This window comes from Syngnathus leptorhynchus, chromosome 4 (genome assembly GCF_054491065.1).
Source record: "Syngnathus leptorhynchus isolate UIUO chromosome 4, UIUO_Slep, whole genome shotgun sequence".
NCBI classification, from domain to species: Eukaryota; Metazoa; Chordata; class Actinopteri; order Syngnathiformes; family Syngnathidae; genus Syngnathus; species Syngnathus leptorhynchus.
Window position 1 is genome coordinate 14,567,587 of NC_141198.1, and position 13,985 is coordinate 14,581,571.

General features: G+C 50.1%; 1 protein-coding gene across 6 annotated transcripts in view; it reads right to left on the reverse strand.

Annotated features, from left to right (window-relative positions):
- Nucleotides 1-13,985, reverse strand: part of wdfy3 (WD repeat and FYVE domain containing 3) — a 32,415-nt gene that overhangs the window by 4,553 nt on the left and 13,877 nt on the right. For 5 of the 6 annotated variants that reach the window (XM_085908837.1, XM_085908835.1, XM_085908834.1 and 2 more), the window contains 36 exons: nt 13,489-13,670; nt 12,987-13,218; nt 12,745-12,908; nt 12,147-12,258; nt 11,769-11,959; nt 11,231-11,383; nt 10,427-10,500; nt 10,193-10,354; nt 9,788-10,003; nt 8,802-9,019; nt 8,416-8,612; nt 7,824-7,958; nt 7,563-7,742; nt 6,963-7,196; nt 6,686-6,785; nt 6,425-6,585; nt 5,986-6,215; nt 5,704-5,813; nt 5,448-5,630; nt 4,940-5,109; nt 4,789-4,866; nt 4,253-4,483; nt 3,960-4,128; nt 3,630-3,799; nt 3,298-3,446; nt 2,776-2,896; nt 2,604-2,689; nt 2,439-2,519; nt 2,149-2,203; nt 1,948-2,067; nt 1,753-1,870; nt 1,564-1,670; nt 1,338-1,491; nt 1,177-1,268; nt 655-867; nt 52-193 (listed from right to left, as the gene is read on the reverse strand). In XM_085908837.1, the coding sequence (XP_085764963.1) occupies nt 52-193; nt 655-867; nt 1,177-1,268; nt 1,338-1,491; nt 1,564-1,670; nt 1,753-1,870; nt 1,948-2,067; nt 2,149-2,203; nt 2,439-2,519; nt 2,604-2,689; nt 2,776-2,896; nt 3,298-3,446; nt 3,630-3,799; nt 3,960-4,128; nt 4,253-4,483; nt 4,789-4,866; nt 4,940-5,109; nt 5,448-5,630; nt 5,704-5,813; nt 5,986-6,215; nt 6,425-6,585; nt 6,686-6,785; nt 6,963-7,196; nt 7,563-7,742; nt 7,824-7,958; nt 8,416-8,612; nt 8,802-9,019; nt 9,788-10,003; nt 10,193-10,354; nt 10,427-10,500; nt 11,231-11,383; nt 11,769-11,959; nt 12,147-12,258; nt 12,745-12,908; nt 12,987-13,218; nt 13,489-13,670 (5,490 nt within the window). The remainder of the gene's footprint in view (nt 1-51; nt 194-654; nt 868-1,176; nt 1,269-1,337; nt 1,492-1,563; nt 1,671-1,752; nt 1,871-1,947; nt 2,068-2,148; nt 2,204-2,438; nt 2,520-2,603; nt 2,690-2,775; nt 2,897-3,297; nt 3,447-3,629; nt 3,800-3,959; nt 4,129-4,252; nt 4,484-4,788; nt 4,867-4,939; nt 5,110-5,447; nt 5,631-5,703; nt 5,814-5,985; nt 6,216-6,424; nt 6,586-6,685; nt 6,786-6,962; nt 7,197-7,562; nt 7,743-7,823; nt 7,959-8,415; nt 8,613-8,801; nt 9,020-9,787; nt 10,004-10,192; nt 10,355-10,426; nt 10,501-11,230; nt 11,384-11,768; nt 11,960-12,146; nt 12,259-12,744; nt 12,909-12,986; nt 13,219-13,488; nt 13,671-13,985) is intronic. The other variant, XM_085908836.1, reaches the window with a different exon arrangement.

Sequence of the window (13,985 nt, forward strand, 5' to 3'; positions counted from 1 at the left end):
AAAACAATAATTATGTTATTATATTGCACGCGTTGAGTCTGTGTTGAGTACCTTTGACGGGGGCCAGTGATGGTCTGAGGTTGTCCAGGTGGTAAAAGAAGATCTTCTCCCCGGTGGAGCTCGGAGGAACGTTGGCGGGGTCGCCGTTAGCTTTGCTGCGCACCCGTTTAGGCGGGTGAGGCTTCTTAAACAGCTGGAGCAGGCACGACACATATATACACGCACGCGCACACACCCACCCACCCACCCACCCACCCACCCACCCACACACACACACACACACACACACACACACACACACACACACACACACACACACACACACACACACACACACACACACACACACACACACACACACACACACACACACACACACACACACACACACACACACACACACACACACACACGTACGTTTGGGACAATAACGTTAGCCACAGCGGCAGTTTTGGAATGTTAGCATTATCCACAGTACATAGAATAGTATTCGCTAAAAAGCATTAGTTGCAATGACATTTTGCTGGGTTTGCGTCAACCAGTAATAGCATAAGCTACATTAGCTACAGTCACACGCTTTAGATATTAGTATTAGCAGTATTGCAGAGATGGCATTAGCGACAGTGTCAGAAACTGTAGTGTTAGCATTAGCACCTGCTTGGGGATCTGCCCAAAGTTGTTGATGAATCCGATGGTGGCGGTCTCCTTGAGAGGGTCGTTGATGTTATAAATGTCCACCTGGCCCTCGTAGAAGAGATGGTGGAAAACGTTGACGGCCTCTACGGCAGGAGGACCTTGCTGCTTGTAGCCAAAGATCAGGTCAATCCACTCGTGGAGGTGCGCTGACACAAACTCACACTCCAGCGCCTGGGATAAAGACGCAAGAAAGAACGTGTGATCACAGATGAAACGCAAACAGTTTTGATATAGAATTGTGGGGGTGTGCCAGTGCCATCTAGGGGGCACACGAGACTGAACAACAACATTCTGGTGGTGGGACACAGTTACCCGAATGAACTCAAGAGGGTGTTTTTCTGAGGGTGTGCGAGGGAGAGGAAGAGCAAACTTTCATGCAAGACAGTACAAGACTTTTTTTTTTTTTTTTTTAAGGTTGTCACTCCCAATGTGCATAGGTTAAAAACTGTCGTGAATAGAAAGTGATTGCTAACGGCGTACCTCTCTGTGAACCCGAATGAACTCCCGGGGGTCGCCCTTGGCCCAGGGAGGCAGGATGACGTCGCCCAGCTTGGTGCCGTTCTGCTTGGCACCTGTTAGATTCAAAGAGATAGCCGTTAGCATTAGCGATGTCGCTTGGTGCTGTGTTCGTCGCTACTGACCCAGATCAAAGTTGTTGGAGTTGAGCAGGAATTCTGGCAGGTAAAAAAACTCAGGGATGAGCTCCTTAACGTCGGCCATGTTGTGCTTGGCGGCCGATAGCCAGGCCTCGCGCACGCTGTGGAACATCCGGTCGGCCAGGTCGAAATGGCCACCCTGGGGGGAGGGGCCCATTACGTTAGCTAAGCACTGATAGCGTAGGGTTAATTCATTTAAGGATTTCCTCACCTGAAGTCTAAGGAAAATCTGCGTGAAAGGCTCCATGCGCACCAGGTAGGAGGCCACGATCATGGCAGACGAGTAGTGCGTACCGTAGTGGTAGGCGGGTGTTTCGCCTGCGTGGTAAAACCATTGTACTTATCAATTCTTCACTCGGTGTTGATCCAGTCATCGCTCGGTGAAACGGGCGCTCGTTACCGTTGGGGTCCTCCCAGTCTTTGTATCGTTTCTTGTACTGCGTCAATCTATCGTCCGTCTGCGCCCCCATGGGCTTGGCGAGATTGCGGAAGGTCTTGGGGTTGTTCAGATCCAACTCCTTGGCCACAAAGGTGGAATCAGCACGACAGGCTTCGGGATGCGGCAGCCAGGGGGCTGCCCCTTTGCGCGACTCACCTCGGAGTCAAAGTCGGCCAGGATCCAGGGGAAGACGGGGTATTGCATCAGGTCGTTGTAGGAGCGTCCCGCCAAAGTGTTGAGGTGCATCAGGTATTGAAAGTTACTGATCTCCCCTCGCTGGGAAGAAATACGCGAGTCAGTCGAGGACAGGACCAAGGATGGGGGTCCAACTTGAGACACGAGAAGGCCGCTTCTTACCTCCCAACGCTGTGTCACAGACTTCTCACCCACTAAAGTGCTGAGGAGACCAGACCTGAAGGCAACATGACGGACAAACTCGACAGTCAGCCTCTTGTTAGCATTAGCGACAGTCGCACCTTTTCTGTTATTAGCATTAACTACCATTCATGATAAGCCAGCGCAATGGTTTTGTGACAAAATCCTTCCAAGCCTTTAGCTGCAGTGGAACTTGCTGTAAACTGCATTCCTTTCAAACCTACTCTCTCCAATTTCTGCCCTTTCATCTTATACATGGAAATAAAACGCACCCTTGTTCTACGCTTGTGTTTGGCCTTTGTCCTGATACCGACTCGGAGCTGTCAGCCAGCGACGGCACCACTGCCAGGAACCTACAGCGAGAATCGGTTGTATGATTAAGACAGTGGTGGTGGTGGTGGTGGTGGTGCGGTTGAAGGGGTGCATTTAGTTAGTACCTTTGATAGACTTTGTTGCGCACCCCTTTCTGGAAAGCCAGTAGGTAGTTCCTCCCATCGGCGGAGAACACCTCCACTGCCATCGGCTGCCACACAACACCAAAACGACACTTGTAAGCCACGCACCCCCTTCAACACCTCGACAAAGATGGCGCTAAAGAATCAGCCCTACCTGCAGCAGGTAACGTCGTTTGTGCACCTCCTTGATGTCCTCATAGGCGAAGATGCTGCACGTCCGCTTCAGCTGACTCTGACCCTGCCGTGCACCTCTGGGGATGATGGCCTCGTGCAAGCTGCCACACAACAACGGGACGTCTTTAGAACATTTGTGCCGGGTGGGACCAACTGTGCTGGGAGTTTGAACAGGTGACGAGGCCTCCGTCATTTGGGAAAGACGAACGGACAACTTTGGAAGATCAAATACGAAATGGAACGGGCGTGCGCCGAGTCAATTGTGAAATTGAAGCGGATTCTTTGATTCAGTGCATCGACTCGTTGTGGGAGTTCAAGGGGATGCGCCGAATCTTTCAGTTGTTACGGATGCTTAAGGGGTCGTGGCAATTTTTTGGGGATGTTTACAGAGATGAGTCAATCTTTTATCCGGCGCACCACACGTGTGGGCCCACTGAAGAGGGGGGGGGTACATACATGGCTCACAATGATTGGAAAAGCGAGTAGGAAAGTGCGGAAGTACTTGGGTGGCAGCGTGTCAATGTCTCTGATCTCTCTGGACACGGTCATCGTGTAGCCATCAATGACGTAGAAGTGCTCTTTTCCAAAGAGCAGCAAACCCTCGCTGGTGTCCAGACCCTGAACGCGGGCGCAGCGGTACATGTGCTGGATCTGAAAACACAAACACAACATTTTTTTTCCCCCCTCCAAAAAGGCAGACTGCATCAAGAATAAATATGCTTTTTTTTTTTTAAGGAAGTAGGTCTTTTTGGGGAAAAATGTCTAATATGACGAGAATATGGTCATTTTTGACGTCATGTCCAAAATGTATTTTGTTGTCGTCGTCATGCCGACCTTCTCCCCCTCCTCCAGCAGTCGCAGCAGTGCGGTGTTGTCAGTGCGCTGCTGCTGCTCCTCCTCGGGTCCCCCCGACTCGATCAGCTGATCCTGGATCTGATCCTGAGCGTCCTCATCGCCGCCATCCGCCGTTGACCGAGAGCGCTTCAGCGGCGCTTTCACCAGACCTGAGAAAATAAAAGCCGTTGTTCAAACGACAAACGCACAATGAGATCATCTTGCGAGAAAGCAGGCGACAAATAGTCATTCTTTCAAGGGAAAATAGTCCATGAGGAGAGTAAAGAAAGTCATATTTTGGAGGGGGAAAATTGCAATCATTTGCCTGACCTTTGACCCTTGCGATGGTGTCCTCGCCGTGTTCGGGTTCGTGCTGCGTGGTCTCGCCCTCGCTGCTGTGCTCCACTGAGTGTTGGTACATCCCGGGGTTGCCCGACAGAAGGCGCATGTAGTACTCTTTGCTGTCTGCGCTGATGGCACGACGGTAGCGCACCGGCTTCTGTTGGGAAAGAAAAAGTCATGGTTTCCTAGCCGCAAGATCAATTTAATGCACTCAAATGGTGATGCTTGACCAAGTCTGCCTAGCGACAAGTTACCTGGTCAGCGAGAAAGGAAAGGCGCACCTGTGTCGAATTGGTATTGTTTTCCGTGTCGGGGATGTAAGGGTAGTGGATGTAGAACATGTCGTTGCGCACCATCTTCTTGCGCATGCGGCACGGGCCCTCCGTCATCTCCAACACGAACTTATCTAGGTGGGAGCCGATGGGCGGCCCCCACAGCCCTCGCTCGCGGAGAAGCTCGTACTCAATGGACGCCCACTCCTCCGTCACGTACTTGAGCGCGTTCTGCTGCCGCTGGGAAGATGACAAGGTGGCAAACAAGCCAAACACAAACAGTTAGCGGACCACATATTCTGCCTAGCAACATGCCTTTTTTTTTTTTTTCTTGGACTTAGACTAATTCATTCATCATCTATCTTTGTTTGTTTTTGAGCGCTGGACAAATTCTGCCTAGCAACAAGTGACCGAGTGGCGTTTGCCTTGTGTTTATTTTCTATCTGTCGTTGGTCGAGGAATTCCGCCTCGCAATATGTGGCCTATTTCAACGAATTGGGTGATTTACTGTCCACTACGTTTGCTGAAGCAGGAGATGGTACTACCTCTTGGTGTTCTTTGTACTGCATGGCCACCAGGTCTCTCACCACGGCGATGTGCGTGAACATCCACTGGAAAGCTTCCTGTGGCGTGAAAACAAAAACAACATTGAGCCACATTTCAGACTCTGGCGCGTGGATTCGGATTTGGACTTGCGCTGGCCTGTGCTGAGAGGCTGCTCTTGCTCAGGCTGTTCTCCTTCTTGTGGCGGCGCACGCCCGTCAGCTTGGACAGGCCGAAACCACTGCTGACCCGTGACAGTTTGGACTGGGTCGCCACCGCCGGTGCTGCCGCCTCACCGCGGCTGATGCACTTCTTCTCGTGGACTGAAATTAAGCACAGGCACACGTCTTGACTTGTGAAGGGCCGGCAGTAAAGGCCCACCACATTTTCAAAATTTTGGAGGGATTTTGATTCGCCTTTCATCCTTTTTTTAAAATTTCATTTCGACTTTGAAGTTGCAGCCTTTCAGATATGACACTGAACACATCATTCAAGTCAAGTCAAGTTTATTTGTATTTTGAACTAATTTGACTTCCCCCCCCCTTTTTTTTTCCTTCTAAATTGGGTGCTGCGCTACTGGACACTTGACAAGCAATCCCCGTCACAAAAGGAAAAGAAGAGTGACAAGCGAGGTCTTCCCGAATGAGAAGTTGTTCCTCACCCAGGTGGTTTTGCCAGCTCTTGAGCGCGGGCTCCTCCAGGGCGGGTCGGGCCGTGGCGATGTCAACGTGGCCGCGGTCGTTGCAGGGCAGGGACACCTTGAAGATGTCCTCTAGCATCTGACGCTTGCTGTGCATCAGCTCCGTCCACACCCGGTTCACCGCCTTCAATAAAAGCTGGCGCCCTGCACATGCCCGATCATCCCCGTCAGGTCCCCCCGCAAGGCCGAGCGCGCGGTCCAAAGTCTGGAGACTCACCTTCGCTGACGTCGTGGTTGTGTGTTGCGTCGCTCTCGTTTTCCGGTGAAATCATCACGTGCCACGTAGTCATACGGGCTTCCGCCTCCAGGCCAAAGCCCTCCACGCTGCTGCACGAAGCGCACACACACAATTAGTTACGTACATGGTCCAATGACAAATAACATATTGCGATTTACTAGTCACAGCCAGCAAGTCATTTGTCGCTAGGGCGGAATTCCAAATCCAGGGACTGCATCCCATAGCGTACAATCTGCCACGTCTTTCTCACGTCAGCCTTACCTGCCGGCGTGCAGGCAGATGAAGCAGTGCGACAGGCAGGCCACAAAGTCCTGGTCGTGATTGCCGGGGCCCAGCACCAGGTTGCGATTAACGGTGAGAACTCGCAGCGCGTCCAACAGCGCCACCTGCTGCGCCACCGTCTTGTGCGGACGGCACAGCTGGTAGAGCACCGTGCGGTTTAGGCAGTGGTACAGCACGTCCAGGGAGAGACCCTGAGACCGCCTTTTGGACTGAAGGGGAGGGGGGCAAAAAAATGGAATTTGAGCCAAAATACAACCATTACATGATCGACCAAATATAGTTTTGCTGATAATACAGATGTGCACATCATTCGAATGGGAATAAAAACAAGGTGCATCTTGTGTTGTCTGAACTTGCATAACTTTTTTTTCCCTCAGCTCAGCACTGCATATGTGTCAAGTGCCGTTTAATAGGTCACCTGTCCGATGAGCTGCACAATGAAGTCCACCACCAACTTGGAGTCCTTGTTGAACATGCCCTGCCACAGCTTGTCCACCACGCGCTGGCAGAAGTAGAAGACGTTGTGCACCAGGATCTGGTAGCTGCCGCCGCCGCTAAGCGGCAGGGACGAATCCTCGCCTGCAAAAGGTCACAATTGGGCCAGAGAAAGGTAGATGTCCTGGGGCCCGGCCGCAAGTCGGGCTTAGCGGGCAGGAACGCTTATGTCTTTGCATCTCACCCAGCAGGACGTCAGCGGCCAGCAGGTGCTCCATCACACCGTCCAGGATGTTGGACTGGAACTCTTTCTGCTGAGTTCTGGTGGAACGCTCCGGGGATGCCTTTGGATCACAAAATAATGAGGGGAAGCCAAGTGAGTGTGAAATGCGTTGAGGAAGGTCGAAGGTGTGACGCTTGTGAAGGTGTTTCAAATGCAAAGGTCAAGAAATGTGGAAGGTCAAACATGTCCACATGGGAATTTGGGGACGGGTAAAAAGAGTCGGCTGTGTCCCACCCACCTCCAGCAGCAGGTCGATGACGGGCGTCTGCTTGGCGGCGGGCGTGACACACATGTTGTCCATGATGAGCGCCCTCATGAAGTCTAAGACGTACTTCTTGGCCGGGTGGTTGGTGAGCGAGGTCTTGGAGCCCACGTTGCAGTACTCGGACTGGCTGCGGTTCATGCCCGAGTCCGAGCCGAATGCCTTCAGTTCCTCGATGGGCGAGCCCGCCTCGTCGTCCAGGTCGCTCACCTGCAACGTGCCGACGGACGTCTTCATTACCGGCTTGCGGCGACGTTTACTCGACTGAAGCGCTTCCGAAAACAAACGAGTGAACGCATCGGGGGAAGCAAGCTTGGTACCTTTAGCGAAAGGCAATCAAAACTAAAAACGAAAAATACCCAAAGGATGAGAACATGCACATACGCATGGACGCCATTCCAATGTGGTGAATTTCCTCAAAAATAGGGACAAAGCGGTAAAAAAAATGAATGGATGGATAATAAAACGATTGAATTATGCGCATGTCCCAATTACGTGAATCCAACGGATCTTTTTTCTTTTTTTCTTTTTCAGGTGCCCGTAAAGTCGCCCTCCCGTGGCCAAAGTCAACATTACCATCTCAGAGTACGGCCTCATGTTGAAGGGGAAGACTGTGGCGGCCAGAGCGCACAGGAAGTCGGGACCGTGCCACATGGGGGCCAGGTCGGGGACGTTGTGGTACAAGTAGCGGAAGAACTGCATCAGCGTCACCGGGTACTCTCGCAGCCACGAGCCCTCCTCCTCCGACTGCCACGGCTGCCGCAAAATGAAATCGGGAGCGTCCAATGAGCTCTTGGGCGCATCACGCTGGGTGCTGGGGCGTCTTTTGAGCCTCACCAGGTTGAGCATGCTGCGCAGCATAGCGAGCAGGAGGAAAGCGGCCTCGGTGCATACACTGTGGATGGAGCCCACCGCCGTGGCGCTGGATGCCGGCACGCCAAAGATGAACGTCCACATGGAGTCCAGGTCCAACTGAAGTGCACGCCGTTGCACAATCGTCAACATGAATGAATCTTCACGAGAGAAATTCTATGGGATGCAGCGGAACTTCCAAAGCTGAACAGCGTGGGGAAAATTGAGTGCCTTTGAAATTTTTTGGGGGACTTTTTCTTATTAGCAGTGCTTGAATTGATTGGTTGTGTTTATAACAAAAACACATGGGAAATCTTTAAAAAAAATTTGCAATACTGAGAAACCCAAAACAAAAAATGCAATTACCGCTACGACTTTTCCAGATCAATCGGCTGCAGTCTCAATTGGCTATAGGATGAAAAAAAAAAAAAAAGTGCACTTTAATTTGGGGCCAGACGCACCTAAAAAAGTGACTTGACTCGGGTCCACCACAGATATGGAAAAAGATTACATTTGTGTTCAACTCTGGACATTCGGCGTAGTGATCGTGTGGTAAAAAAAGCTTTACGGTACTGACATGTACCTGCAGGCTGTCCGGCAGCTCGGTGACGGGCTGCTGGAGGAAGAGCGCCATCAGCAAGAAGTAGAGCTCGGGCACGTTGGTGTGCTTGGGCAGCAGCGTCTGCAGCACCGGGAAGCCCGGGAAGTGGCAGGCGTCGCGGTTGATCTCCCGCACGGTGGAGCGCCCGCCGGCGCTACGACCCACGTTGAAGCCTGCAAACGCAACGGAGGGTGAGCTACTGGCCCCTAGTGGCAAGTCCGAATATGACTGAGTGTCAGTGGGAGTCGGGGTTGCAAATGCTGTTAAGACTGTTAAGAGAGGGACCGAGAAGATCAGGAAGTTTGGACTAACGTCGTCGTGGGACTGCAAGAGATTCTTTTACATTACGGCCTGGCACTTACCCAGCACGGTGCCGATCTTGTTGGTGAGCACCGAGTCGGTGTGGTCCAGCCACCCGCCGCCGCAAGCGCCCTCCTTGAAGCGGTGCAAGACGGCCGGGTTGGACAGAAGCACGGTGAGGATCCACAGGGCCGCCGCCACCGTGCTGGAGTGGAGGTGCTCCTCCATGAACATCAGCAGCCAGTCCAGGCCCAGAGTGCGCACCAGGTCCTCGCACGCCCTAAACACCAGACAGACAGCTCGAAGTCATGAGAATGAGTCTCATTTGCTTTTGGGAAGTCATTTGAATGAGTCATATTTGCTATTGGGGTGAATCGCAGCAGATCTAAAGCCAACCATATTGAATCATAACGGAATCAATTTTGTAAGGTGTGGATCAAATCGCTCAGCACCGGAACTGCAATGATTTGCATTGTATTCAACTTCTAATTATTGGATGACGCAAATGCAGCGAGTCATAGTCGGAGCGACTCAAATGGCATCCTAATCGGAGTGAATGAAATCCGATGATATGATTTGATGACTGAAATGATTTGTGTTCAATGTCTTGACTCAAACGGCATAGTTTAACGCTTCCGTTCTTTCTGACTTCAGACGCTGGGGCAATGAGTGCGTGCTGGACAGCGTAGCGATGCCTTCAGCTAAAACCAACCAAAACAACAACCAGTTCAGCAAATGGATGGATACTCAAGTCAGACCGCTGAATGGCGAGGGATCGTGGAGTTTTTTTGAACCCCAAACTAACGCGTACGACTCAGGCAGACATCGATACGTACAGCCTTTACTGCTATGGTCTCTTTGCTAAAACATGGCTCGCATCATGTCTGATGTTCGTTCGTAACGAGCCCAAAACAGCTTGAGAATTGAACGAGCCGCTGCGTACCGTTGGCCGTGCGGGATTCTACTTCAGGAAAGCTATTTGAGGAGGGCGGGGGGGGGGGGGGGGGGTAGTTGGCCATGCGTGGGCTTAATACGAGCGCTATCTTACTGGGCGTTGACAGATATCTTGTCCTTGGTGGTGAAGAGCAGCCTGAGCAGGTTGTCCAGCAGCCTGTTGCGCAACAGGATGAGATTGGCCGACAGCAGGCCGCCAAAGTCGTCCTCGCTGCCCGTGTCCGTCTTCTCCTCGTTGTTGATCTCCATCACCACAAACTTCTCGCACACGGCGAACGTGGGCAGCGTGGACGACAGGAACTGACCGAACCTGCAAAGGGTAAACGTGTTTTACATTAGCATTCAATTTAATTGTATGCTGTGTCAAACTCGGCTTTCATTCGTACACTGCGAGTTTTGAACCGGATCATTTTGGTCTTTTTTTTTTTTTGACATGCCACCAATCTGACCGATGTAGACTTTTTCCTGAATGCTGATGAGTCAAACGAGCGGGTCTGACCTGAGCAGGTCAAGGGGGTTAGGGAAGCCCTGCAGCAGCAGGCTGAGCACGTTGCTGATGGCGGCCACGGTGGGTTGCGACAGCGAGGTGTCGCGCAGCGTCAGGAGCAGCCTGGGCACCAGCTGGAACTCACGTAGCAACCTGCCGTTTTTAGCCGCCTCGCTGCGGGGCAGAGGAGGCAAATCACCAATGGGAACGACATGGATGGGATGTCATGGGGTAAGAGGGACGCACCTGGATTCGGTCAGAAGCTCAATGAAATGCTCAAAGAGAGAGAGGTGAAGCTCATAAGGGGCGTGCAGCCACACCTAAACACAAATAAATACATTCACTTACTCCAAATTTCTTTTGCTCACATTTACAGATGGTCTTTTTTTTTTTAATATCCTTAAGATGTATGTTTTTGACGTCTCAATTTTATTTGTACTTATAAAATAAATAAATACAAATGAAAAAGAATGAACAATACTGATTTAATATTCGATACATACATTCATGTATTTTTATTTTTCAAAACATACTGGATAGTTTCTATTTTCATTTTCTTACTGTGTATTCTTGACTGGGCATAAAAACAGCACTTTTTAAAAATGCATTTATTATCTCGTCTAAATTAAAATGTTTTCAAAACATTGTCAACTCTATTTATATTCATTAATATTTCAGAATAAATGAGAATGACCTAATCACAAAATGTCCAATATTTGAATTTTTGATGCTTTTCGATTTACAAATAAAAATAATTCAACAATTTTAGATGCTTGCTTTTTATGATTATAAATATAAATTTGAATATATAAAATTTTTGATCATTTATAAATTTTTAAGATTTAAATTCATCTTATCAGATTGTCTTTATATATACATATATTAGAAAAGATGTTTTTTTCAAAAGGTTTTAAAAAAATGGAAAAAAATATTGGAAAAATTAGATTTTTAGTTCATTCTAATATTTTCATTTTTAAAACCTTTCTTGAACTTCATTTCCTATTATGTGTTTGCAAGACCAGAGCAGTTGTACGGCCTTTTGGGGCTGACCTCAAAGTCGCAGAGGAGGTCCTGGAAGGCGGTGGAGTTGGGAATGATGGAGGTCTCGTGCCCGCTGTCCACCGTACCCACCAGGGAGAAGGTGAGGTGCAGGATGTGGCTGTTGAGCAGCAAGCGCTTCTTCTTCAGCAGCATGGCCAGGAGCTACACCCCCCACCCAAAAAAAGAGCCTCGCTCACCATCAGTGGCCGAACAGTGTGCGTTTTAAAGCGCCTTGCTTCTATGCTCCCAGGTCCAGCTGCACATCAATTCACTAGAGTGAGCTGCCGCTCATAAGTCGGAGTTGTCATTGTCAAGTTCTTGTCGCGGTCACAACGGTGGGCGGCTTTTCACGATGAATTTCCATGTCCAATTTTGGTCACTCCAATGTCAACACACTCAAAAGTGATGTCAAAAGGTCACAACAGTGGATGCTTGCACGTCAGCCAGGCGAGTTTAGTGACTGACGTGACATGTCCACGTTGAACATCAAGAGTCAGAAGCAAAGTGCTTTCCGAGAGCTGTCCACTGTCGCGAGAGACGGTCCCACCTGGTATCCCTTGATACGCTCCATCTCCTTGCTGGCCAGCGGGTTGCTCTTCACCACGCAGACCAACGCCTTGACGGCAGCATACAGACCCTCCACGTCCGACGCCATTGCGACCAGACCCAAAATGGCTGCCGCCCCGCCAACGTATTGTAGGATGGTGGCAACCGGTTGGGGCGAGAAGGCGCGCACCCCTGCAAAGAAAGGCCACCAAAGTTTCCGTCAAGAACAAAAAGCTTGTTAGCTTACTTAGCAAAATTTGCTTGGTTTGTTTCTTTGTCAGCTTCGTTAGCATTATTAGCAGAAAAAACAATCCAATCCCATCTCGCCTAATCATCAGCATTTCTAGCGTCATTAGCACTATTAACTCAATAAACCTACCCAAATAGCCGATGACGGCGGCGCCGATGGTGCGGGCGGGTCCATTGAGGTGGCCGGCCGCGTTGTGGATCAGTTTGACTGGTGTGGCGTTTTCGTGGGAGGACACGGCCAGCTGCAAAAACAAAATCAAGTGTTGTGTTTACAAGGGACAAATGGTGAGAGGGCCAAGCTAATATAGCCGTCTACAATATCACTGCGCATACCTAGTCAAGGCTTCTTTTACAAAAAGAAGCTGTTGTCTGATGGGAAGTACTAACCTACCAAAATGACAGCAATACCGCTCTAAATTATGGACTCAAATGTGAGAAACAGACGCCACAAATCACATTGCTCTGTTCACAAATAGCTGCTCCATCCAGAGTGAAAGGGCAATTAAGCCAACAAGAAGTAGAAACCAAGCAAAACAAAACCATTATCGGTGTATAAAAAGCAAAAAGCTGCGGCTGAGTCAGACTACATAAACCAAGAGGAAGAGAGTTCTAAAAAAAAAAAAAAAAAAAGCGAAAGCAATTCTGAAACGTAGTCTGTAATCCAGAGAATCCCAAGTCCAGCTCAGATTCCCAGTGCCTCCTTTTAGTCGGCGAGTACCCCGCGTCACCTGTTTGGCGATGGCCTTGCTGTCCAGCTTGTTGTAGACCTTCCTGATCTTGGCCACGGTCAACGTGGACACAGAGACGGCAAACAGGCTGAAGGACACCTTCTCCTCGGGCACCAGTGCCACCGGGGTGGGCGGCGGCGCCACCTCCGCCTTGGACTCCTTACCTGCGCAGGGGCAGGGCAGATTGGTTATGAAAAGCCGATATGCCAATCCCAAAGCGGCGGGGCGGTAACGGCGCTCACAGAGCAGGTCAATGGCTTGCAGGCTGCCCACGTTGGTCGGGCCCAGCTCGAAGATGGCGGCCACGCTGGCGGCGGGCAGCGCCTCCTCCAGGAAGTGGCACGGCCCCAGACGCCACACCAGGCTCGACAGCTGGCGCTGGGCGGGGGGCGTGCCCACGTAGCCGTACACCGTGCTGGCCACGGGGGGGTTGGTCGAGCCCGAGCCCCCAGGCACGCTGTGCACGTAGTGGAGCTGCAGCAAAGGCGCCGCAATCGTGATAGACACGCATATTAGTGTGCATACTGGAGATATTCCTCAACTGGAAATAGACGTAGCCAAAGATGTACATTCTAAAAGGAAGCTACCACGGGAAAAGCAGAATTCAAGAGCATTTCTGAGGTGGAGACTTTGTTTTTAGTCTTCTGTGCCAAACAAAATACTGTGTGGCCATCTACTGACCAACAGTGGCACTACACCCAAAATGAACAGGAGGCAGAACAAAAAAGTGCAAAGGCTACGAACCTTGACGGTGTTGACGAGCTGTCCGTCCAGATAAAGCGAGGCCATGCTGTTCTTGAGCATGCCCTTGCTCATGACCAACACCAGGTGGTGCCACTGGCCCTCGACAATCAGCTCGCCACAGCGGAATCGGGCACAGCAGGGAAGGATCTCGTAGAAAGACGCCTCCTCGCTGGACTCGTCCGCTGGAGAAGCAAGAAAGAGACAGAGGACAATGGGGACACAGTGACGCCACTTATTATTATCATTAAGTCATTTTGCAAGAATATGTTTGACATTCGACCCAGTATGCCGGCTGGTGCCAAAATAAAACAAACTTGAAGTCAATTCAACATATGAATTTGAATTGTTACACAATTCAATAATTCAAATTAAATCAATACTTCCAAAATATCTCGCTTTAAATGTCATTACATCATTCCAAAAAATACATGGAAAACCTTTCAATAAAAATGTAGATTAATTAATTTAATAATAAATCTTTCTAATAAATTAACTAA